General features: G+C 39.8%; 1 protein-coding gene across 4 annotated transcripts in view; it reads left to right on the top strand.

Moving 5' to 3' along the window:
- The window catches only part of MEIS1 (Meis homeobox 1), a 126,863-nt gene that overhangs the window by 55,871 nt on the left and 47,134 nt on the right, over positions 1–23,858 (top strand). For all 4 annotated transcript variants that reach the window (XM_039529690.1, XM_039529689.1, XM_039529691.1 and 1 more), the window contains one exon: positions 9,824–9,969. In XM_039529690.1, coding sequence (XP_039385624.1) covers positions 9,824–9,969 — 146 coding nt within the window. The remainder of the gene's footprint in view (positions 1–9,823; positions 9,970–23,858) is intronic.

Here is a 23,858-nt window from a genome sequence, read left to right on the forward strand (position 1 = left end):
CTGGGTAAGGGTCATACTCTCAGGCCCTTAATTTTTCTTAATCAGTTTCCATATCTGTGAAATGGGGGTACTAAAATAATAACAACTAGCTACCATATATGAGAAGGCTGTGATGAAGATTAGTTAGCCTTTGTGTGGTGGTTTTTCAAAAATTGGCTAAGTGTTATCATTTAATTTTTTTGGTTGCATTTCTTATTCTTGTAAATGTTTACCATAATTTTAAAGGCAGGTATCTTTCCTGAAATACTGGATTAAGAGGTAGATGTTTGAGTTTATACTTTGCCTAAGCAAGCGGCAGTATCTGTGGGCAAAAGGAACTTTGTCTAAGGCTTCTGGGGGGATGAGAGGCTTGCAGTGGCAACAGCTACAAATGAGGCTCTAATTGTCAAAAGAGAAAAAGCTGTGTGAGTTTGCTTTTGTATGTCCCTTTATCAGCAGCATGGTCTGACAAGTGTGCCTGGGCCAATTGTATGTGTAGTAACTCATGAAGAGTGATGGTTATCATCTGTTTTCTTTTATTCAGTTTTATTTTTCATTATCAGATTTCACTGATGGATGAGGGAAAATAAAAACCAAGATGCTGTATACAAACAAGAAAAAAGGGTGCCAGATACTATTGCACATTAGTGAGATTCTTGCATACCTCCAAGCAAAACTGTGGGCTCAACAATGGGCCTGCCTTCTGGCTGGCAAACAGCAGATCCCCAGCGTGTGCTGACTGATGAGACAAAGAGGGGTTATCCGAAGTACCTGCACTCCAGGGACAGAGGACCTGTTAGTCTCCACTGACTTACGGCAGTCATCTCTAGAGCTGGTCAAATCCAGTGAGAAATTCTGATATTTTTTCATTTGTTTTCATCTTCAATCAGGGACAACAAGTTGAAATGCCAAAATATTTCATGTAGCAGAAAGATCTGCCACTTTCTCTTGAAATGAAGTGTTTCAACGTTCCCAAATTTTGGCTCAGTTTGACATGAATCTGTGTCTCACTGAGCTGCCATGGTGTCTCATGGGAGTTGTAGTTGAGTTGCCTCATGCCACAATTCTCCTCTAAATCTCCCATGGTGCCCTGCAGCAATTCAACCAGAGGGGAGGACCACGTGGCAGCTCAGGCAAACCCAGAGTAATGCTGAGTTGACCCCAAACAAAACATTTTAGTTAATTTGACAAACCCAAATGTTTTTATTTGCTGTCAAACCAAAATGAAATATTTTGTTTTGATTTTTTTCCCTACCGAAAATCAAAATTTTGTGGCAAAACTGAAATTTTACGGTTGCATTTTTTGTCATATACAGTTTTGACAGAAAATTCCTGAGCATCTCTGGTTATCGCCCTCTCAGACTGGAGGAAGCAGTGCAAAATTGTTTGCTTCCTATCTCTTTTGTCAGGGTGCAGGACAAAGGCAGCCTTGCTGAAGGAAAGTGGCCTATGGTAACACGTGGTTGGGAGAAATTACTCCCACAATAAAGTGGCCAATAGGCTATAACTTGGATGCTCTCCTCTTTGCTTTGAGCCTCCTGCATCCATTTAGGTTCAGCCACAAGTCAGGTGTCCTACAAACTGTGTAAAATGCTTTCCACCTACTGGGCCCAGTCCTCAGCTGGTGTGGAATCAACATGGTTCTGGACCATTTTTACTAGCTACATACATTTCGGCAGACTGTCATGGTAGTGTGATTCTGAAGACGTGCTCCTTTGCTGCTTCATATGCTCCCAGTTTGTAACCTGTGCGTAAGCACAAGTCAAATCAAAATTCAGGCCAAAATACTTTTCTGTCCAGTAGATAGTCTATTTCCTTCTTGTTGACAACATAATAGGCCGGCTTCTCAGCTAATGTGCCACAAGGTTTTTTTAAAGTAACATATCTGAACAAAGTGTGTAACTTTTTTCATATTGAATCCATTTTTTCTCAAGTGTTATAACATTTATACTAGATTTTAGTTAAAAGATTTTTCTAAGATCTTTTTACTCTTCTTGGTTAAAACAGCATATTTTTCTTGTTTAACCAGGTACTTTTCTTTCTATGCAGTATTTATTCTTACAACTGCCCAAAGTAAGCTTCTGTTTTTTGGCAGGAGAAAGTTGTTGGCTTCCCATTAAATTAATTGCTTTCCTTTTAATATTTAATACAGATTATAGATACATAACTCTAAAAATATCTTGCAACTTGTCCATAATACTGGACTTTCCTGGACTCCATTAAGAAGTTGTACTACATTTTGCAGATTTTTTTTTCCTTGGTGTTTAGCTATAAAAACTGCTGAATGGATGAAAATGAGTAAAATCTGTGTTTCTTCCCTGTTCATCAATGCTGTTTTTACTCTTTGTGTAGACAGCTAATTTGCTGGTTGTTTGCCTGAGGGGAATTCAAGTAAAAAAGGAGGATCAAGTTACTAGAAAAAGGTGCTCCTGTCTGTAAAGAACAAAGTACAATGATTCAAGAAGAAAAAACTTTGAAAATTTGTCAAATGCCAGAGTGTAATTTATACCTGGCCAGGTTACACCATATATGAATATTTGTGTAGGATATTTTTGCAACTGTTTCCTTTAGTAACTTGTAAATATGGATACTATCTGTGACTGGCAATCCCCTGCTGTTTGTGTCATGGTCTGAATCCTTGCATGAAAAATGTAATGCACCTCTTTAAGATATGCCTGCAGACCCAAAAAAACTGTGTTTGTGCATTGCTATTGCTCATTTTCAGCCTTTTTTGTTCCTCATTATCTCTTTTAATTAAATATGTTAACAAGCCTGTTCCTTAATTACCGGTAATTTGTCCCTCATTGCAAAGGGTGCTCTAAATTCACCCCGACCCCAAACATCCATTGTTGTAAGTCTTTTGGGGCTGGATCCAAAGCCCAGTGTAGTCCATGTGATTCTTCCTATTTATTTCAGCAGGCATTGAATCGTGCATCAGAAATAACTATTTGTGAAATTTAAGTAACAGGAAATGTTATTTACAATAAAGAAATCCCACAGCCACTTTAACCTTTCTACACTACTGTTTTTCTTGTCTTCCCTGTTTTCACTTCTAGTCCCATGTTTGGGTGTTGGCAAGTTGAGAGAGTGTCACAATACGAGAATGTTACTTATTTTAAAAAAAAACCACAAACGTGGTTGTTGTGAAAGCTGCCAGATTGACAGGCCTGTCACGTGAAACCTTCTGTTTAAGCACAGAACAGGTACAGCATGGATGATGGCTGTGCAAGCATCATGCCAATGTGTGTCAGCCTTCTTCGGGAGTGGGTGGGTGCTTCAGTCTTCATATTCATTCACTCTTCAGCTTTTAGTGCCAGTTAGAGGGGGAACATCTGTCCACTAGAATTAGACCAGTAACCCATTTCTCAGAGGCCTCTGAAAAACTCTAATTTAGAAATGACTTTTGGTCACTACTTTCCTGGTTCAAATTTGAATGGGTGGTCCACATGGTCTATATTCCCCAGCTCCAGTCAATCCAAGTAAAGTAGCAGAAAGGGTCTGATAAAGTAATTCCTTCTGTCCCAGTCTAGACTTACAGCATCTTCAGGCCTGCTCCTTCTCAAAGCTGAGAGTCTCTGGCTCTCAGTGAGTTCATTGGAAGCCATGTTGAAGATGCAATCCATCTTACAGGAAAATCTCAGTATTTAGTATGATTGGGCCCTTTATAGTGCAGGTGTGAAAGCAGCAAATTGGTGACTAGCATACAATACATAGATGCCCCTTACTGAAATAAGAAAGATGAGTGAATAGTGCAAATATCATGAAAGGTGCTTGTAATTAACCCTTCCTATGTACGTTTGAAGAAAGTTGTTTTGATGCTATTTAAAATCTCTCTGGAACATTATACTAGCTTAAATTATTCATTAATAAACAAGTCTTTCCAGTGCAATCCGATACAAAAACATCATTTTGATGTCTACTGAGCTTCCCAGAATGCCTTTTACTGTGAACTTGTCTTGATTATATGGACATCAGTTTTGACTGTGGAAAAAGATTCCAGTATACCTAAGATCAGGAATGGTTACCAAAAGGCTTATGTTCTTGTTTGGGATGCAAGAGGAAAAGACCAACAGAGTTGTGAATAAATGGTTAAAAGATAAATATTCTACTTAGAGAAGTTGAAGTGTCTCATAATAAAAATAGTCAGAAGTAAAGGGGAACACATACCTGAATGTTCTTTTTTAATTTTTACTTTGTATTGAGCTTAAAAAGGCAACATTATCTACAGGACTATGAATGAAGAGAAGCTGTGTGTTTATTGTTTCACTGGAATAATGTCGCTCTAATACAAAATCCAATATAGTCTCTGGCCAGAGCAGATATTTTTATTGTATTAGATTATTAAGCACAAAAATGTGCAACCCTAAATTACTCCAAGAGATAGAAACAGCCATTAACGTGAAAGATTTGAAAAAACTAAAAGTTAAATTTAGGGAGCTCTCCTTATTTTAAAGGACATTGGCATAGTCCCATGTTAATGGTGTCTTCCAGTTCCGAGTGCACTTAAACGTTGCTGAGAGTATTTTCCAGTGCTATTGGGTACATTTCTTTCACATTTCTTCAGTGAACTCCTTAAAGTGGTGGATTTAGATTCTTATCTAAAAGTAGATTGTAAAAGCTGGACCCTGGAATATAGACTCCATCCTGCTATTTGGTTGTGCAAGTTCCAGTGCTGTCTAATTTTTCAGACTTGTAGCAAAGCTATTTCCCCCCCCCCCCCAGCAATTTTAATCTAATTTAACCAGTATAATCCCCCTGAATAACACCTCTTTAAAATGTTCAAAATGTTCAGCTCTTGAGCAAAGATTGGAATGTAGCCTTTTAAGAAGAAGTGTTCTTGTAATGGAAAAAATATTAATATTTTTAAAGCAAATTTGATCATACGCCTGTTACTTAGAGTGAAATAGCAATTTACTGCATAAGATTGTGTATTGTGAAAATATTTTCGGGGAGCAGTGTATTTCTCGGTTTGTCTTAGAAGCTATAGTTAACTTTTAAGACAATTGATGAGGTTTCCATAGCCTAAAAAAAGTTGGCTAGAAAATTAACTCCTTTTCCAAGTGTATTTAGAAAAAATTGTATAGGATGAGCCATATTTTTCTGGCCTTGTTCATGCAAATAATCCACTAACATGAGTAATGCAAGCAGGATTTGGCTCACTACGTGTAACTATATGAATTTGCATGAAGTATAAATTATGGCCAACATTTCTCAACATAGGTACTTGAAGTTAAGTTCCTAATCTCTGAATTGGACCCGTTGTGCAAAGACTTAGTCACATGCTTAACTTTACGCCTATGAATAGTTCCACTGAACTCAACAGGACTACTCTGATGTATAAAGTCATTCATGTGCAAATGTTTGTGGGATTGGGATCTTAGACACCTAAAGAGAAGTCGTCCTGATTTTTCCAAGGTGCTGAGCATCTGCAGCTTCTATTCAAATGAATTGGAGAAAGGGGTATTCAGTACGTCTGCAGATTTGGGTCATTTTTATTTAGAGCCTAAATATGGATTTAGGAGCTTAATTTCAGGCTTCTATGTTTGAAAATTTGTCCTAGGCCTAATATATTTAATGAAAAGGTATACTTCCTATCTTTTAATATTGCAGAAGGATCTTTTTTGGCTCATTGTAAAACTAGGAAAAATTGTTTAGACTTGTCATATGATTTTTGTGGCTGCAGCCACATCATTATTATGAATGAATGCAAGCACATATATAAAGTACCTATTTTGCCAACAAATGTCTATAACTGATAACCCATAAGCACCAGGAATAATTGCCTGCTATGGGATTGTTACAAACTTTGTTGCCTTTTTGCTGCTTCTGTCTACAAATTTTGGGGTGTGGAGGAAGGGGAAAGAAGGGAAGTTGTAGGAGGAGAATGTGTCTGGGGGCGTGGGGGGAGGTTGACCTGAATGAGCGGAACCCCTGCTGACATGGCCAGTCTGACCCATTGAATGGTCTGAATACAATAAATGCTGCTTTATCCTTTCTTGAAAGGAACAAGATAGCACAGCCTAAATGCCTGGGTGTGCTTAAATAGGGAACTCTGGGACGTTTGAGTTGAGTGTGTTTGAAATCTGAGCTCTCTGACAGCCTGGGAGCTGCCACAGGTCACCTGCCTTACTCCATGGGGATAGGCCCAGGTCTCACAAGAAATTGTCCATGGACGAATTGTAGTACAAATTCCTTTCTTTGTTGGTTGGCCTCTTTCACTAGACCATGGCCTATAAAATTTTGTAAAAACAATTCTTAAATATTATTTGAAAGGGCAAATGGCCATGCTGAAAGGTTTGACAGTTTGACATATAGTGTATGGTTTTGATAGCTTGGAAACTGAAATGTGGAGCCAAGACTCTCCTTATGCTTGTTATAGGCTCGGTGTTTTTTAAATAGTGTCTAGTTGCTGTGCAGAGTTCCTTTGCTCCTAGCAATTTGACAGGCAATGAGTCTGCTTCAGTGATCTTAAATCCTTTTAGACTAATTTGTGAGAGAGCAGAAAAACAGCTAGCACCTTTTGGATTCAGTGTTCAAAAATAGAGAATCAGGTATTGCCAATTAAACTGCCATTTCAAACAATCATATCAAGACAGATTACTTTAAATTCCTCTGATAATGTCATGCAATGCCTAAAGAGAAAGCAACTGGGAGTTTCTCTGCAGACAAAAGGATTTGAGTGGACCAAACTCATCAGTGACTGAGGCAGAGGTAGTGTGAACCAGATTTCTGCATTAAAATGTTGCATATGTGCAACACGAATGCAAGCAGTGTGCATACTCTTCCCTGAATAGCCAAAGGCCATTTTAAAGAGCTTCTGGCCCCTCAGTCACTGGCCTACTAGTTAATTGCCACACGGGCTTCGTGACACATGGGCAGATAATATGACATTTTCAGTTTCTGTCACTAGCAAACGCCACAACGTTGCTTGCACTAGTTGCTAAGAAGCTGTCAGAAACCATTAGCAGTTGGCTAAAGTTGCCCTATGGCATTTCCTCATGGCATCAGCAAAACGAGCATAAATCACCCAGTGGAGCCTACTGCTATACTAATGAGGCTGTAAGCTTGTTTATGGACTAGCATCATTTTTATGATTATTTCCACCTTTTCAGTTTGCCTTCATTTGGCGGTAGGAGAAGTCAACTTCAGGAATGAAGTCACTGCTGACATTTTACAAATGTGGTTCGTAGCTGCTACCATGTGGTTGGTCAGTGGTTCTTCAAGTTTGGTTAGTGATGTTAAAAAAAAATAGGGAAAAAAAAGGAAAGAAATTCTCTGGAGACCTCATAGAGGTGACTGTATCAAATTGCAGAGTGAATGGAAATGTTAAAAAACACAATTGACCATTTAGACTTTCCTCTGAGGTATAGTCTTTACAGGATCAATTTTCAATTTAAAAAAGTGGAAGAGGTTAAACAATTTATTTAAAATATATGAAAGTATTTGCTTTTAGAATAGTTTGTTGCTTTATTATCCACTTCCCCCTTTCACCTTCCCTAACTTGTGTCGGACAGGACTAGAGTTTATTGTTTTAGGCTTTTCTGAACATGCACCAGTATTTATACTGGATTGAAAGCATTTGCTTCCAATGAAAATCTTGTCTTAGATTACAACCCAGCAGTGTAATTTCCCTCCCAGATGGGAGTAAAGTAGCTGTATTTGCCTAAAAACAGTAGGAAGAACAAACTGTGCATTAAGCCAAGGCTGTTTTTGGCTTGAGCTAATGATGTAACAGAAACCTTTTATTTGGGATAGGTCACTGCCAGGGATTGAAGGAGGTGATCTGGCTCTCGCTTGAAAGGTTTCTCCATTGTATCTACATAAGTCTTCACTTAAAAAATTCTGTTCCTAATGCTTCTGCTTTCATACAGCAGAAATAAACAGGAAAGGTTCTGGGGAGTGTTATACATGGAATGCAGAAAGCTTTTCCTCTCCTAATGGAGTATATAATTCAGGTGCCCTGAAGGCATGCTTTCAGGAATTCTTTTGCCTGAGGTAATGGGAAGCTCAGGCTGCTTTAAGGCCTTGATTATCTATTGATGCACAAAGCTGGAAAAAAGTCATCTCCGTTGGATTATAGTACATATTTCCATAAATTATCAATGAATTCTCTTCTAGTCAGGCACTAGGCATTGCCTACTAAATTAATCTGAAGGGGGTTAGAAATGGATAGAAAGTATATTTTAAAAATAGCGGTAAAACAATCATAGGGAGGTGGTGAAAGACAGTGTCATTAGGTTAGAAGCTTTTCATTTTTAATCAATGAACATGTAATATTTTTCTTTTCCTTGCCTTGTCACACAGATAGAAAGTGGATTAGCCCATGGAAATTTTAAATGCTGTTGAGTTGTTTCCTTTGCTCATGTTTCTTTTATGAATTATTATTTTATATGGTGAATTGCTTCTCTGTATAAAAGCCCTTTTTTCTTTCTTTTCTTTTTCTTTTTTTTTAACCTACTGAGCTTTCAAAGAATTTATCAGCCAAAGATATCTGGACTCTTCATGAGGAACTTGTTTTATAAATATGAATATTCAAGTCTAGTCTTGCATTAAATACACACAATCAGTCATAAGGACAGCTACAAATTCACTACAGTCAGTAGTAAAATATATAAAAATGTAAAATACTAAAAATATAAAACTGTCACTTTTTTTAGTTAAACTCTACATAATGTATCACAATTTTGACAGTCCAAAACCCATCTTTTGTTTTTTATTCCTAACAGGACAGAGTTAAACTCTTGATTCAGCTCAGTTCAGTTTATTTTCTTGATCATTCTTGCCTCGGGGTGTAGAGAATACTTGCCTAATTGCATCACAACTCTGCACTTATCATAAAAGTACTATCCTTGGAAGCTATGATACATCATTCAATCCACATGCGGGAGATGAAGAGAATAAATCACTATATGGATTTGTTTATGAACTACTTTTTGGGGTTTAAACAAAAATGGTGCACTGATTGACCAGGCACTCTAAACCATTGTTTTTCTCTGCACAGTAGGCCACTATTTCACCACAGACAAAAGCCACTGCTGTCCTGTCTTATACTCCCATAGATGAGCTGCTAATTTGGCAAGTTTAAGGCCCTCTCTACGTTAAGGAAATTTGCGCTGGATCAATGTAATGACATTGGTGCAAACACCTAATGTAGATGTGGTGCACCAGGCAGGGCTTACATACTGCATTGATATAAGTGTAGTTAACCCAGCATGAATTTATTTGGGCTGGGATTTTTAATAGCATCTCAGGAGATTAGGTGCCCAAGACCCGGTGAAAGTGAATGTGAGTCGGGCCCATCTAGCTGCTTTGAAAATTCCAGTCTGAATATAGATAGAACCTCAATCTTACTATTGTCGCTTTGAACTTGGGTAGAAGATCAAATGGTGCAAGAGATTTGCCAGCAAGCTGACTCTTAATTTGAACTTTGTATCTCAGAGTGGAACATGGCATCTGGGCTGCTGCATGTTAAGGTGACATAACATCATCAATGCATTGCAAGCCACAATTTGAGTCAAACACCATTTGCCTGATCTGTAAACACAGAGAGATTTCTGTGAAGGTAATGAAGAGACTCCCCCTCCTCCACCTTGGCAAGCAGGGTGCTTAATTCACTTTTTTTTGTTGCTGTGCTGAATCAAATGAGAGAAATGGCTATCTCATTCTTATAGTTGTTCAGAATAAACCAGAATTTGGCTGAGAGGGTTTATTTTCTCCCCCTCCCCAGGAATTACAGCACGAAAGAATTTATATCCCATTTAAATATTCATATACCCCAAAGTCAGGCTTTGACTGAAGTATCTAAAGATAGCATAAGTCAAAATTTGATTCACTATATTTACAGGTGACGGCTTGGACAACAGTGTAGCTTCCCCCAGCACAGGTGATGATGATGATCCAGATAAGGACAAAAAGCGACATAAAAAGCGTGGCATCTTTCCCAAAGTAGCCACAAATATCATGAGGGCATGGCTGTTCCAGCATCTAACAGTAAGTGAACTCTAGATCACATTTGTGAAATGAACATGGAAAATGTCATGGTCGTGGTGGTAGTAGACAAAAATATTTAATAACATGTTACTGACAGGCAGTTCAGGGTGCTTTTCCAATTGTGTCTTTACATCATTTGCTAGATGCCAAGAGAGAGAGTATTTATAGTATATCTTTGTTTTTGTTGCTTTTAGCTCTTTGGTTTGAGTGCAGTTGTTAACAGGAGGTCATCGGAAAGTGTGATAGATCTTACAGTAATAACATTAGACCAATCCTGCTCTTGCTCACATGGCTGCAGCTCCTGTTGACTTCAGTGTGAATTGCTGCTTTGTGGAGGAGAGCAGAGTTTGGCCCATTGTTCTGTGTTCTGGAGAACCTCAGAGAATCAATTAGGGGGAAAAAACCAAAGCTTTTATTCAGATCTGTGTCAGAGATCACAGAATTCCTATCAGAGAGAGGTCGGAGTGTATGTGCTGTAATGGAAGAGCATCGTTTTTAATTTGTTTGAGACTTTCTCAGTCCCAGAGTGTAAGTTATCACTGTATTTAATATCACAAAGGGGTTGGGGGGAGGAAGATGTACAGTTATTTGTTGCCACAGCAACTATATTTATTTCTGTGATTAGAAATAAAAACTATAGGCAGGTGCATTGGGTTGAGCTTTAAGCTGCTGCTTTCATTAATGATGTACAGTGTCTGTCAAACCTTCAGTTGTTACCTGGCAGTCAGACATTTCTAGTGCCATCCCTTTTTGGAGCCAAATTATGGCTTCCATATGGTGAAGCATCACCATGTGTTCATTCACGTGGGATTTAGGCCCACAGACTGAAATCCTCCAACACACCCTTTGAGTAATGGAAGAATGAGGCCCAAATGAGGTATATGATATTAAAGTACATCCCCACTTCTGATCTCACACTGCATCAATGATCCACTCTCTTCCCTGCCTGTCATTGGGTTAGGGGTAAAATAAGAAGCCAATCAACTCACTCAGCCACAATGGGTTTCTGCCAAATTAGTAAATATCAATTAATGTTTCTTCTTGTCATCCCTACTTCCTTCCCTGTGCCAAATAACTAGATACTGGATGTCTGACAAAACTGTATCAGGCAGGGAATTCTTCCCTCCCTACACCATCCTGAACGGCTATAAATGAACCTTCATCCCTGATCATGCTTGCTCAAGCCCAGATAGGTCCTTAGACACCTCCCAGTTGATCTCCCTTACTGGCACAGTCCACACCAACTGGTATAGCGGCACCATGCTATCCCTGTATCAAGAGCATCTTAGGCCAGGTTGAAGACTTAGGTTGAAGTTACTTTACAAATGAAAAGGGAATGCTTAACCCCCATTACAAGGCTGTCTTCTCACCAGATATACAATGAGAATCTGGCAGGCCCAGATGCCACTCAGTGACATACAATGTTGCAGGCAACTGACACCGAAGTATTCTGCAAATAGCCAATGGATACACTCAATCTTGGCCCTTAAGTCTAGTGACATTCTAATCCTCATACCAGCCTGACATCTCTGCACCAGCTGGCTGATGCAATGGCTGCCAATTTCTTTCCTACACTCCAAGATTGGAGAGAGACACTGTGGCAACTCTGCAGTTATAATGGAAACAATTACAACGCACAACCAAACTCAGACCAGCCCCTACACTTCCTGCTTGAACTGTCTTATATCTGAGGTGCTCTAAGAAATATTTATTATTTATATTATCAATATTTATTTCCAGAAGCACAGACAATGTGCTAAGTGCTTTCCAAACTTGGGCAATGGGTGTGAATGGTGCATTGCAGATATAAGACAATTGCTTTGCTGCAAGGTGCTTACTATAACAACTAGACTGCCACTAGTTGGTGGCAAGTACATCCAAGGAGCAATGCCAGTGAAGTAACCTCCTCAATCTATAGAGTGAAGGCAGTAATCTCCAGGACCAGTGCAATAAAGGGAATGCTCCTTCTCCAGCATAGCATTGAACTGAAATCTAATTAAAAATCCACCGTCCCTGTGGAGGAGCAGCCAAACCAGAGTTAGCTGTGTTGTAATTAACAAAGGCTTAATGAAGACCCTCCTTATCCATACATTTGTGCAGCATCGTGCTGGCTTGAGGCTTGCCTGATCAGTCTTGTAAAACTGTAAAGGATGACCCACCTTACTTCCAGCAACTGCAGGTGGTTCATTGTTATAGCCAAGTCAAATCAGCTCCAGGTGGATCATGGACCGTTCTCCAATACAAAAAAAACTCGAGAAGGTTGCCCAGAGAAGCAGACATTTTAGGCTCTCTAGAGAATGTTATGGTTAATAGCAGACTAAGAATACAAAGTCACCAAAACATGGTCATACATGGTAAGGAGATGTCTTTATACTCTGGAAGGCTACATACAGCTTTGGCCTATCCCTCCACCAGTGAAAGCACTAGAGAACATCTGCATTTAAATGGGTGACCGATCACGTATGAGCAGAAAGAATTCAGTGAAGTATGTTGATATTCTGGAAAGAGATGACTTTAACTGGACTAGGCCTGTAGATTGCTGCATGACACACTGCTTCTGACATGCCACATTAGAGACAACAGAAAAAACCGAGAATACAGTCCAGTAGCAACTGCAGGTATTTGGGGCAACTGATCTTTCTACCAGTTCAAACACCGTCAGATGCCAAGGTCCTGTAAGAGCACGCATTATGGAAGGCTCACGTACTTGCTTCCTGGGAATGAGACAGACAATGCCATTGTTTCTGTGATTTATATCCCTGTAAGTTAGGTATTCAGTGGTAGATACCTTAGGATGATGATGCCCACAAGTTGCATCATTCTGTGGGATTGCCTTGACTGGGGTTAGTAATATGCATGAAGGACCTGATTACTAATGAATTTCCAGGCCCAAGTCAGAACTGGGGAAAAATTGGAAGTGTAACAGCCCCATCCAGCTTATAAAACTTTTGGACATCTAATGACTGCTTGGTGCATCAATCCTCTATAAATGTGCACACCAGAACCATTGCCTCCCCAGTGCATTGGACTCTCCTTACAGATTAGAGTACAATACTCATTCAATCCTCTCCTAAAAAAAATCTCTCAGGAAAAGATCTCAAACCTGCAGGTCTCTTCCTTTCCTTGAAAAGACAGATGAAATGGTGGACAATTAACACAAACAGCCACCAGGAAGAATCAAAAAGCATGACCCAGAGTGGTGACGCAAGGTTCAGGTGCTCCAGAAGAGAAAGCAGTTTACTGTTGGCTAACTTTACATGCCTCAGGTGCATATTGCACTGATCTTTGAGCTGTTGTATGTTATCAGCTGACGGACAAATGAATCAAGTTCATTACTAAGGAATGTGAGAGAGGAAGGGAGGCCCTTCTGTCCTTCTTCATTTAAGGGTACCTGTCTTACCAGACAGGCCTGAAATATCAGGAGACACTGACAGTCCCCAGATTCCTGGTTACTAACGCAGAACCTTTGAACATTCTACAACTCGAGATTCACTGATTATAGTCCATCTGAGAAAGGAACTAAACTTCTTGAAAACTATGTAAGAAACAGCACAGCCTATAGGCATGGTTCTGTCAGAATAAATTAGAAATTAGAATCCATAAAGAAAAAAATACTCCTTTTAGAAGGCTAGACTCCAAAGGCTTTGCCATCGTAATGTAGGCTCAGTGTTTAAATACCAGATGCACCACAAGCCCTATTGGCATCTGCAGGATCACTTTAGCCCACAGCTGGGTGAGAGATGCTCCTAGAGGGAAAAGTGTCACACCTTGTTAGGCCTGAAGAAATGCCTGGTGGGAAAGGGGCGGAACTAATGACAATGATCCAGCTGTTTGACCCATTGCCAGGCCTGGCACTGTATTTTGAACGGACTGTACGTGCAGCATCCAGGGCAGGAGAAAATGGGAGGGAATATATCCCCAAATCCCATTCCTGCCTTACCTGCCTCACCCCCATGAGTTCAACAAATAAATTCTGGTAACTCAGCATGGGCAGTAAGGAGACAGATTCCCACCTGAGAATCATGTGGCAGAAGCTGGCCTAGGAGGGGATGTAAGACCCAGACCCACAATCAGAGCTTGCCATAGGGGTGGGAGGGTTGAGCCATTGCCCAGGTTGCCTGGCTCAGGGGGGTGCTGTGCTGGTACCTCCCACCCACCTGACCCACTGACAGCCAATGGGGCTTAGAGGCAGCCAGGCAGGTGCGGCAGTGTCTGGAGAGGGTGGATGGACTGAGCTGCAGGAGGGCAGCTGAACCGGCCAGGTAACTCCTGCGAAGCCAGGGTGCCCCTCTTCCCCTGCCATCTGCAGCCACTGCTGCTCCTGCCTCCCCTTCCCTGGGTGCCCATGGAGCCACCCCTGGCCAAGCTGCTCAGGTGCTGGAGCCTGCCTCCTGTCCACTGTGCAGAGTGGGGCATGATGGTGAGGGGGCGCTGGTGTCGGGGTGTCCCTCTTCCCTCACCCTTGTACCCAGTCTCCACTGAGCTGGGGTGGGTAGTCAGGGGCTGCATTTCTGTGCTGGTGCCTCTAGGTCTGAGGTTGGTTCTGCCGGGGCTGCTGTTCAGGCTCCTAAATGCTCTGCTTAAAAAGACAGCATGCTGACACGCTTACTCGGGCACACTATCTCCAACGCACACACATTCTCTCTCTTTCTCTCTCACACATGTCGTAGTTGTTACTTCTTGGTACTTCCTGTTGAAATGCGCAAGGCACATATATACTCTATTTTTATTCTTTCAAAGTTCGTTAAGGATTACAGTGCTGTTAGTTTAGTTTTTTGATTGGTCTGTGAATCTCATAATTTTATTTTTCTTATTCTTAAATTTTAATTCATTGAGTAGTGAGTTCTAAAATGCCTAACCTGTCCTGGTTGGAGTAATTGTCCTTTGTAGGTGACAAATCTGAGGAATTGTCACAGATTGAAGTGTCACTAGAGGAGGTTTTGGAATTAATTGATAAACTTAACAGTAACAAATCTCCGGGACCAGATGTCATTCACCCAAGAGTTCTGAAAGAACTCAAATATGAAATCGCAGAACTATTAACTATGGTTTGTAACCTGTCCTTTAAATCAGCTTCTGTAACAATGACTGGAAGATAGCTAATGTAATGCCAATATTTAAAAAGGGCTCTAGAGGTGATCCTGGCAATTACAGACCAGTAAGTCTAACGTCAGTACCGGGCAAATTAATTGAAACAATAGTAAAGAATAAAACTGTCAGACACATAGAAGAACATAAACTGTTGGGCAAAAGTCAGCATGGTTTCTGTAAAGGGAAATCACGTCTTACCAATCTATTAGAGTTCTTTGAAGGGGTCAACAAACATGTGGACAAGGAGGATCCAGTGGACATAGTGTACTTAGATTTCCAGAAAGCCTTTGACAAGGTCCCTCACCAAAGGCTCTTATGTAAATTAATTTGTCATGGGATAAAAGGGAAGGTCCTTTCATGGATTGAGAACTGGTTAAAAGACAGGGAACAAAGGGTAGGAATAAATGGTAAATTTTCAGAATGGAGAGGAGTAACTAGTGGTGTTCCCCAAGGGTCAGTCCAATATGATGGGGGCTAATTTAGCTACAACTAATCAGGAAAGAGATCTTGGAGTCATCATGGGTAGTTCTCTGAAGACGTCCACACAGTGTGCCGCGGCAGTCAAAAAAGCAAACAGGATGTTCGGAATCATTAAAATGGGGATAGAGAATAAGACCTTATTGCCCTTATATAAATCCATGGTACGCCCACATCTTGAATACTGCATACAGATGTGGCCTCCTCATCTCAAAAAAGATATACTGGCATTAGAAAAGGTTCAGAGAAGGGCAACTAAAATGATTGGTATCAGGGGGTAGCCGTGTTAGTCTGTATCCACAAAAACAACAAGGAGTCCGGTGGCACCTTAAACAGGTGAGTAAAAAACCTCACTTCTTTCAGTTGCAGGTTTTTAACCCACAAAAGCTTATGTCCAAATAAATCTGTTAGTCTTTAAGGTGCCACCGGACTCCTTGTTGTTAAAATGATTAGGGGTTTGGAACAGGTCCCATGTGAGGAGAGATTAAAGAGGCTAGGACTTTTCAGCTTGGAAAAGAGGAGACTGGGAGGAGATATGATAGAGGTATAAAATCACGAGTGGTGTGGAGAAAATGAATAAGGAAAAGTAATTTACTTGTTCCCATAGTATAAGAACTAGGGGGCACCAAATAAAATTAATGGGCATCTGGTTTAAAACAAATAAAAGGAAGTTCTTCTTCACACAGCACAGTCAACCTGTGGAACTCCTTGCCTGAGGAGGTTGTGAAGGCTAGGACTATAACAGGGTTTAAAAGAGAAGTAGATACATTTATGGAGGTTAAGTCCATTAATGGCTATTAGCCAGGATGGGTAAGGAATGGTGTCCCTAGCCTCTGTTTGTTAGAGGGTGGAGATGGATGGCAGAAGAGAGATCACTTGATCATTACCTGTTAGGTTCACTCCCTCTTGGGCACCTGGCATTGGTCACTGTCGGTAGGATACTGGGCTGGATGGATCTTTGGTCTGACCCAGTATGGCCACTATTATGTTCTTATGTACTTTTATTAACATATTGTGCTTTTGTCTTGTCATTCATTATTTAAAGTGGTACAATCAAATAATAGTATCCTTCTATAATATAAATTTACCTTTTACACACCTTAGCAATTCCAGTTTAAAAAAGATTAGCTAAACATATAAATTTAGACACTTTGCAGGTGAAGGTCACTTATTTTCAAATGGTATTTGTAGTTATATCTGTAAAATAACTTAAAATTTGTATGAGAAGAGGTGCAGTTCCAAATCCGATGCTAATAGGAATGATGGAGTCAAATGTAGTGAGTCACGAACATGATTGTGATCGGTAAACATAAATGCCAAAATAATTAGAAAAATAAATTCCTGATTTTAATAAAGAGAAAAATAAACCTTAATCTTCTATGTTAAAATTAAGTAAATATGTTTTTAGTGGAGTGAAAAACAATTGACTAAAATAAAGTTGGATAATGACAATAATGCAGAAGTGTGTCTGTTAGAGAAAGTAAGTCAATTTTATTAATATTTATTTCTCTCTCCAAAAGATAGTGAACAAAGTATCAAACTTGTGTTTCTTATATCTGTGTTAAAGCTCCAGAACTGATACCTTAAGATTTGGGATTTGGGAATATCTTGCTGCATTATCTCCTGATTGTTCTAAACTTACATATAAACTAAAAATAAGCCTCTAAGTGGTGTTTGTATATATTTTTTCTTTCTTTATATAGGAATTAGATCCAGTGCTCCTGTCAGCTAATTTCTAAATTATTTGGGGAAAAAACTTATTTTCTCACGTTTAAAATAGCATTGGATTTTTCCTTTTTTGGCAATGTTAGTGATGCAATCTAATTTTTTTTTTAATTCCTTTTCCCAACTATTGCAATTTCTTTAATAAAACAAAGTGAAAAAAGTTAGGGAGGCCATATTTTCCAGTGGATACAGCCCTGGACTAGGAAGCAGATCTTGGTTCTGTCCTCAGTTCTGGTACTGACTTGCAGCAAAGCATTTAACTTCTCTGTGTTTTAATTTCTCCATCTGTAAAATGGGGTGATGATACTTACCTGTAGAGATTTATAGATGAAAAGCGCTATATAAGTATTAAGCACATTCCATTGGTAGCAATGTAAAAAACCAGCATTCTAATTGGCTGGTGGCAATTCTTAATTGGACTGTTATCTCAAATAACTTTTTTCAAAGATAAAAATTTTCTTTCAATTATTAACATTAATACACATCAGTGACAGGGAATCAAGTGATCTAGACAGTAATTGCTAAGTTTCATACTAATGATTAGTGGTTGGAATGATTTAAAAGAAATATAGAACTAATACAGTCTTCAGAAAGTGTATAGATTGGTTTTAATTTACTCTATGCAGTTATTGCATTAAAATAATTCAGTCTTCTGTGTACTGACGGGAACCTCCTTTTCTAATGTTTGCCCTTAAATTCTCATTTTCTACGTAAAAGTAAACTCTCTCTCTTTGTTGAACCCTCCTTCCCCCATTAAGGCTTTAACTCCTTGAATGCCATATTTGTACAGTACTCTCAGAGCAGTATCATTTAGCAAATCCCCATTATTTTCATTGATGCAGCAGGACAGACTTGGGGTATGTCCAAAGGCCACACATGTGCTGTCTTCTCTGGTTGTAGACTGTGCATTCAGGGACACTCAGGGGGATACATTAATCCAGATTGGCTGCTGCTTTTATTTTTAGCATAGAGAAAAATTAGGACACCGGTAGTTAAATGCTATTAAAAATAGTGACCACCCTGGCAGCTTAAAACTAAATATTTTTAGCCACTGTTACTCTGACATTGGTGCTTACTTTTTATTAAAACTCTACGCTGGAACAGGTGGCCAATTTTGCTGTTAGTTAGGCAAAACATATCTGTGACCCTTGTAATTTACATAAGTGAGCATGCTAAATTGTCTCACATACATCACAATTTACATAAAATCTGCTATAAAACTGTAAAACAGTCCAAGAAGCTGCATATCACCCAAAAGCTGGTGCATTATGGCAAAGTAGGTGGAACATACCCAAACAGTAGGGGCTCCGAAAACAGTAAATGTTTCAACCAAAATAAGGCTGGGATTTGGGTGAGTTCTTCTGATTGCATGGCAGAGTGTTTGTCTCAAGACTGATGTTCTGTCAAAACATCATGGTGTTATAGCTAAAACTCAGCAAGTTTGATCAAAACTTTTTTTTGTGATACAGTACATGACAAGATTTTGTGGGCCCCAAATTCTGTATTTGAGACCAATTAATGTGCAAGGATTGTATTATGACATCAGTTTTTAAGCGGAACTCCTCATTTAAATAAATGGCCTCAAGTGAGGTTTGCAGAAAGAGCTGTATAAATGTAATTGTGACAAAGGCAGGTGTAATTTCTACTTTAACCCTGGACATAGTTAGCCCAAGTCTTCCCTTGATCCCATCAGTTCCTCCTTTCTCAGCTTTAAATTGTGTTTTAAAATCAGTTAAAAAAATGTTTCATCCACCCCTTGAATCTAGTCATGAACAACACTCTCTATCCTTTAAATCCGCGATAATTTAAAATGTTGGAATTCAAAACCTAATTTTATTTGGGGGATTATGCAATGTAATTGGTTTGGTTCTGTGATGAGTATTTGATGATCTACACGTCCATCATGTAATCAGGCAAAAAAAAAACAACCATAAAATTATAATCCCAAAAGATGTTTAATAACAATTTAAACTATTGAAGACTTTATTTAAACCCATTAGGGGATTATAAACTACATTTTTTTTAATGGTGCCAAGAGGTAAATTCTAGACTTCAAACACCTTTTTAAAAACAAATTACCATGATCTAAAATATGAATGAGCCAAGGATTTGCTCAAGGTAAACCCCGTCATTTAATCAGACTTCTTAATTTTCTTTTTAAACATCATTTGCAAGAATTTTCTAAAGAGTTTGTTTTACTGAAATGGCAGAATAGACAAAATGCTTACTGGGATTTGCTGTCTGTCGAGTGAAAGAAAAGGTTTTCTCCATGGCTATATCTAGGTTTTGAATCTTAATTAATTACCCTAATACATTTGTAAAAAATGGAAAATATACAAATAAATAAAATAAAAGCTTTTTAACAATGATTTTATTTGGCAGAAAGAACTTATTAGAAAGAGACTATTGTTTTAGATTATTGTAAGATTAAATTTGTGATCAGAATTAGATCAGTTAAGGAGCATATGTCATATCATGATGTTTTTCTTTTTGACAATTATTCTAACATTAAAAATACCCAGTCATGTCATATTGCTTACATTTAATATATTTCACATATTTGTTTGGTTACTTTGCAAGTTTTAACTACTTTTTACATTCACAGTTAAAGCAGGCTCTGTTTCGAGTCTTTTCTGTTTGCTTTTCAGTCCCATATAATGTACAGTTTTGCAGAGATACAAATATGGTTAATGTGCCTCTCAGACTATGTGTAGGTCCATCTAGAATGTGTTACATTTTTGGATAGAGGTAATAGTCACAGCACATGGGAGCGCACATTGGCCTGCTGACAGCATAAAAAGGGAAAGGACTGACTGAAACCAGAAATCTTCTTTGTGTTCTCCTCCTCTTCAGAAGGATTGGTTGGAAATATTAGAAGGAAACAGGGCAATTTAAATTAACCCTTCCTAACTTCATCCTGCACCGCTGATGTTTGCACTATGGCAAAATACCATAGATCTCATGGAGTTTGCCAACATGAGAGTTATATTTCAATATAGACTCAGAGACTTTTTCTTGTTTCTCCAAACATATGTCTTCTCTTTCACTTAATTTTATTGTGGACAATGCAATAAAAATTTTTGTAAGCCTTCCTAGTGACAGGTGTCCAGGATTCATGGATGAGGAAGGCATCTTTAACTAAGAGGATGGCATGATGAACCCAATCTTCCTTCACAGGTTGAGAGTCAGCATTTCATATTAAGGAATGAAAATTATCCTGAAGATCTGTTGACGTACTCTCCAACAAAGAATATGAACCTGAGTAGAAAGCTCCGGAAGATAAAAAGAACCAGGGTTCAAATAGCTGCATGCAAATTAATGTTTTGACATCACAACTGCTACACAGTTTGTACAGAGATAGTCTGGCAAAAGCTTGACCACTTTAATCTTCCCCAAAACTGTTGTTTTTGACTTGCTCTCCACCCAAAGAATTATTCCACCTGATGATGGAAGGATAGCTCAGTGGTTTGAGCATTGGCCTGCTAAACCTGGGGTTGTGAGTTCAATCCTTGAGGGGGCCATTTGGGGCTTTAGTTGGGGATTGGTCCTGCGTTGAGCAGGGGGTTGGACTAGATGATCTCCTGAGGTGCCTTCCAACCCTGACAGTCTATGATTGAGATGGCTGAAAAGATTTAGGCTTTGCCATATTTAGTGGAAGCTGCTTTTGTTGCAGCCTAGTTGCTGATGTCCTCCAACTGTCATTCTTTCATGTTCACTGCCTAGATAGAGCTCTCATACGCTAGATGAAAGCTCTTGGATTCAATCACAGCTTCCCTGTTCTGAAAGACAGCATCTTCTATATTGTTGTTCCTGATCTGAGCTAAATTGTCCCTGCAGAGGAAAACATGGTATTGACTGTTTTTTGGCTAATGCTGGATCATAAATGAGAAGTTCTAGTCAGTTGATTGTGAATGGATTCCTCCACTGATCACTCCTCTCTTCAAACAGACACTCCTCTGCCTGTACCCTACCAAGCCAATAGGCTGGTATCATTCTCTATAATCCCGTCTTTTCTCAGGCTTCCATCATTTGAGCCACAAAGGAAATTTCTGTGACTTCTGATTAAAACAACATATTATCCAAACTGCCTGACCTATAATATCAGTCTCTAGCTCCACATGACCTCTGAAAGCATTTTGGTTGAAGCCAAAACCTATCCAGTAGACCAACTAGATTTTTTTTTCAAAGAGAAATCCTTTCCCATAAGTCCTGTCTTACTTTGTTGTAGATTTTTCCCACCTCCTGGCTTGTAGCCATTGTAATATGTGTGTGGAAACCACCATAAAGTCAAAGAATTTCAATTCCTCAGAAGCCAATGAAACACATTATTTTATAGTTTTTTGCAAAAATCCAAATCTTCTAAGAATTGGAGGAAAACTGAAAAAAGGAACTATGAATATGCACCAAATGTTAAAATTAGACTTGCTTTAATTGTACTTGAACATCTTTTGTGGTCTATTTTCAGAAACAACTTTACTATGAGCAGTATTTGCAGAAATACAAAATTGAAGTGAACATTGGAAAATGTTCATGGAAAGCAGTCTCTTTTTTTAATCTACTGTAATTATTCATAGGAGACCTGATTCTTGGGTTAACCTCATCCAGTAAAGTGAAAGAAACATATAATGTGACCGTCTGTATCTGTCCAGTCAAAACTACCTGAAATTCAAGTACCAAACATTTTTGGGGAGGGGAGAAATCATGGCAACAAATTTCAGATCCAAAATTATTCACAGGAATATTTTGGTGAATTTTGAATAACCGATACATTAAAGGAAATTGGAATATTGTGGCAAATAATTTGCAAACAAGAAATGAGGCAAAATTCATTGGCTAAATTTATTAGTGATCTGTGATGGGATGTTAGATGGGGTGGGATCTGAGTTACCACAGAGAATTCTTTCCTGGGTGCTGGCTGGTGAGTCTTGCCCACAAGCTCAGAGTTTAACTGATCGCCATATTTGGGGTCTGCCAGGGAAGATTGGCAGACACCCTGGAGGTTTTTCGCCTTCCTCTGCAGCGTGGGGCACAGGTCACTTGCTGGAGGATTCTCTGCACCTTGAAGCAGTAGCGTAGCTAGCGGGGTTCAGTGGAAGCAGCCGCTTCCCCTCAGGGCAGCAGGCGCGGAAGCAGCACCTGCCGGCCGGCGCTGCCAGCAGCACGGCCGGAGGAGCCGTGGGGCGGCCGGCCAGGGCAGAAGTGGTGCCTGCCAGCCGGCGATACCAGCAGCACAGCCGGAGGAGCCATGCGGGGGCAGAAGACGTGGCCGGAGGAGCGAGGGGGTCGGCTCCTCGGCTCAGGGCTCGGCGGCCAAGCGCTCCCCGGCCCCTTGCTAATGCGGCGGGCGGGGGGAGGCGAAAGGGCCCCTGTGCCTTTAAGGCCGCCAGGCCCTGGCTGGCGAGCCCCGCGTGGAGCGTGCCCAGCACTGGGAGCAGGCCGGGGACAGGCGGCGGCGCAGGACGGAAGGTGGGGGGGGGATCCGGTCGGGGGCCGTGGTCAAAGGAGGAGCCAAGGGAGGGCGCCTTTTTTATGTTTGCTCCCCCTACACTGAAAACCTGGCTACGCCACTACCTTGAAGTCTTTAAACCATGATTTGAGGCCTTCAATAACTCAGACATAGGTCAGGGGTTTGTTACAGGAGTGGATGGGTGAGATTCTGTGGCCTGCATTGTGCAGGAGGTCAGACTAGATGATCAAAATGGTCCCTTCTGACCTTAAAGTCTATGAGTCTATGAGCCTAGTTCATCCTTCTACAACGGAGAGTTCTTGAAGGTGTCTGCATTGCTCTTCAGACACAAATGACATATCTATGTAAATTTTGAGCCTGAAGCTCCTGGCTCCTTGGGTGATTACCAATTTTTAAGGCGTTTCATGAAGCTCCCGTGTAAGCTAGTAAGAGGCTTAATCTGGTCAGGTGAAAGTGCTGAAGTGCGCTGCCCCAGAAGGGTTAGGCATGGTAATCTGCCATGTAAAATAAGCTCTCTCTCTCTCTTTTTTTTTTTAAACGGGCCAGATTCAGAAGTGATACACAAAGTTGTGTGAGTTAGACTCCTGTGCCCTAGTTTAGACTCCTCTACGCCTGCTTACATCAGTTGCATCCATGTCTATGGGGATCCAAGATAGTATAACGTACACTTTCTTCCAGCTCTTCAGTGTAAGTTAAACAGGAAGGGGACTGCTTTAACTTGCATCTTTTTACAAGACCTGGTCAGAAAATATTTTGGAGGGTTTTCCCCTCTGCCGAGAATGTTGACTTTTTGTTGGAAAACAGAAATGTTTTCAGTTTTTTGACAAAAAGGTGAGTTTTTCCACAGAAAGCCAAAAAAATCCAAACATTTGTTTTATTCTTTGTATTTATAGTCAAAAACCCAACTTCAGTGAAAAGTTTTTGACCAGCCCTACTATTTACACCTTCCAGTTCCTCACCTTACATAAAGGCAGAGTATAACTAGGACTAACAAAGTCTGTTGGTGTACAGTGATCTAATTTATCCCACCTTGCACCTGGACTTCCCAATTTGGAACCATTGTCTTTTTTTTTTTAAATAAAGGATTCCCTTCACTTTCAGTAGCATGTTACCATTTCAGTAAAGTAGG

The sequence above is a fragment of the Mauremys reevesii genome, linkage group 3 (genome assembly GCF_016161935.1).
Source record: "Mauremys reevesii isolate NIE-2019 linkage group 3, ASM1616193v1, whole genome shotgun sequence".
Lineage (NCBI taxonomy): Eukaryota > Metazoa > Chordata > Testudines > Geoemydidae > Mauremys > Mauremys reevesii.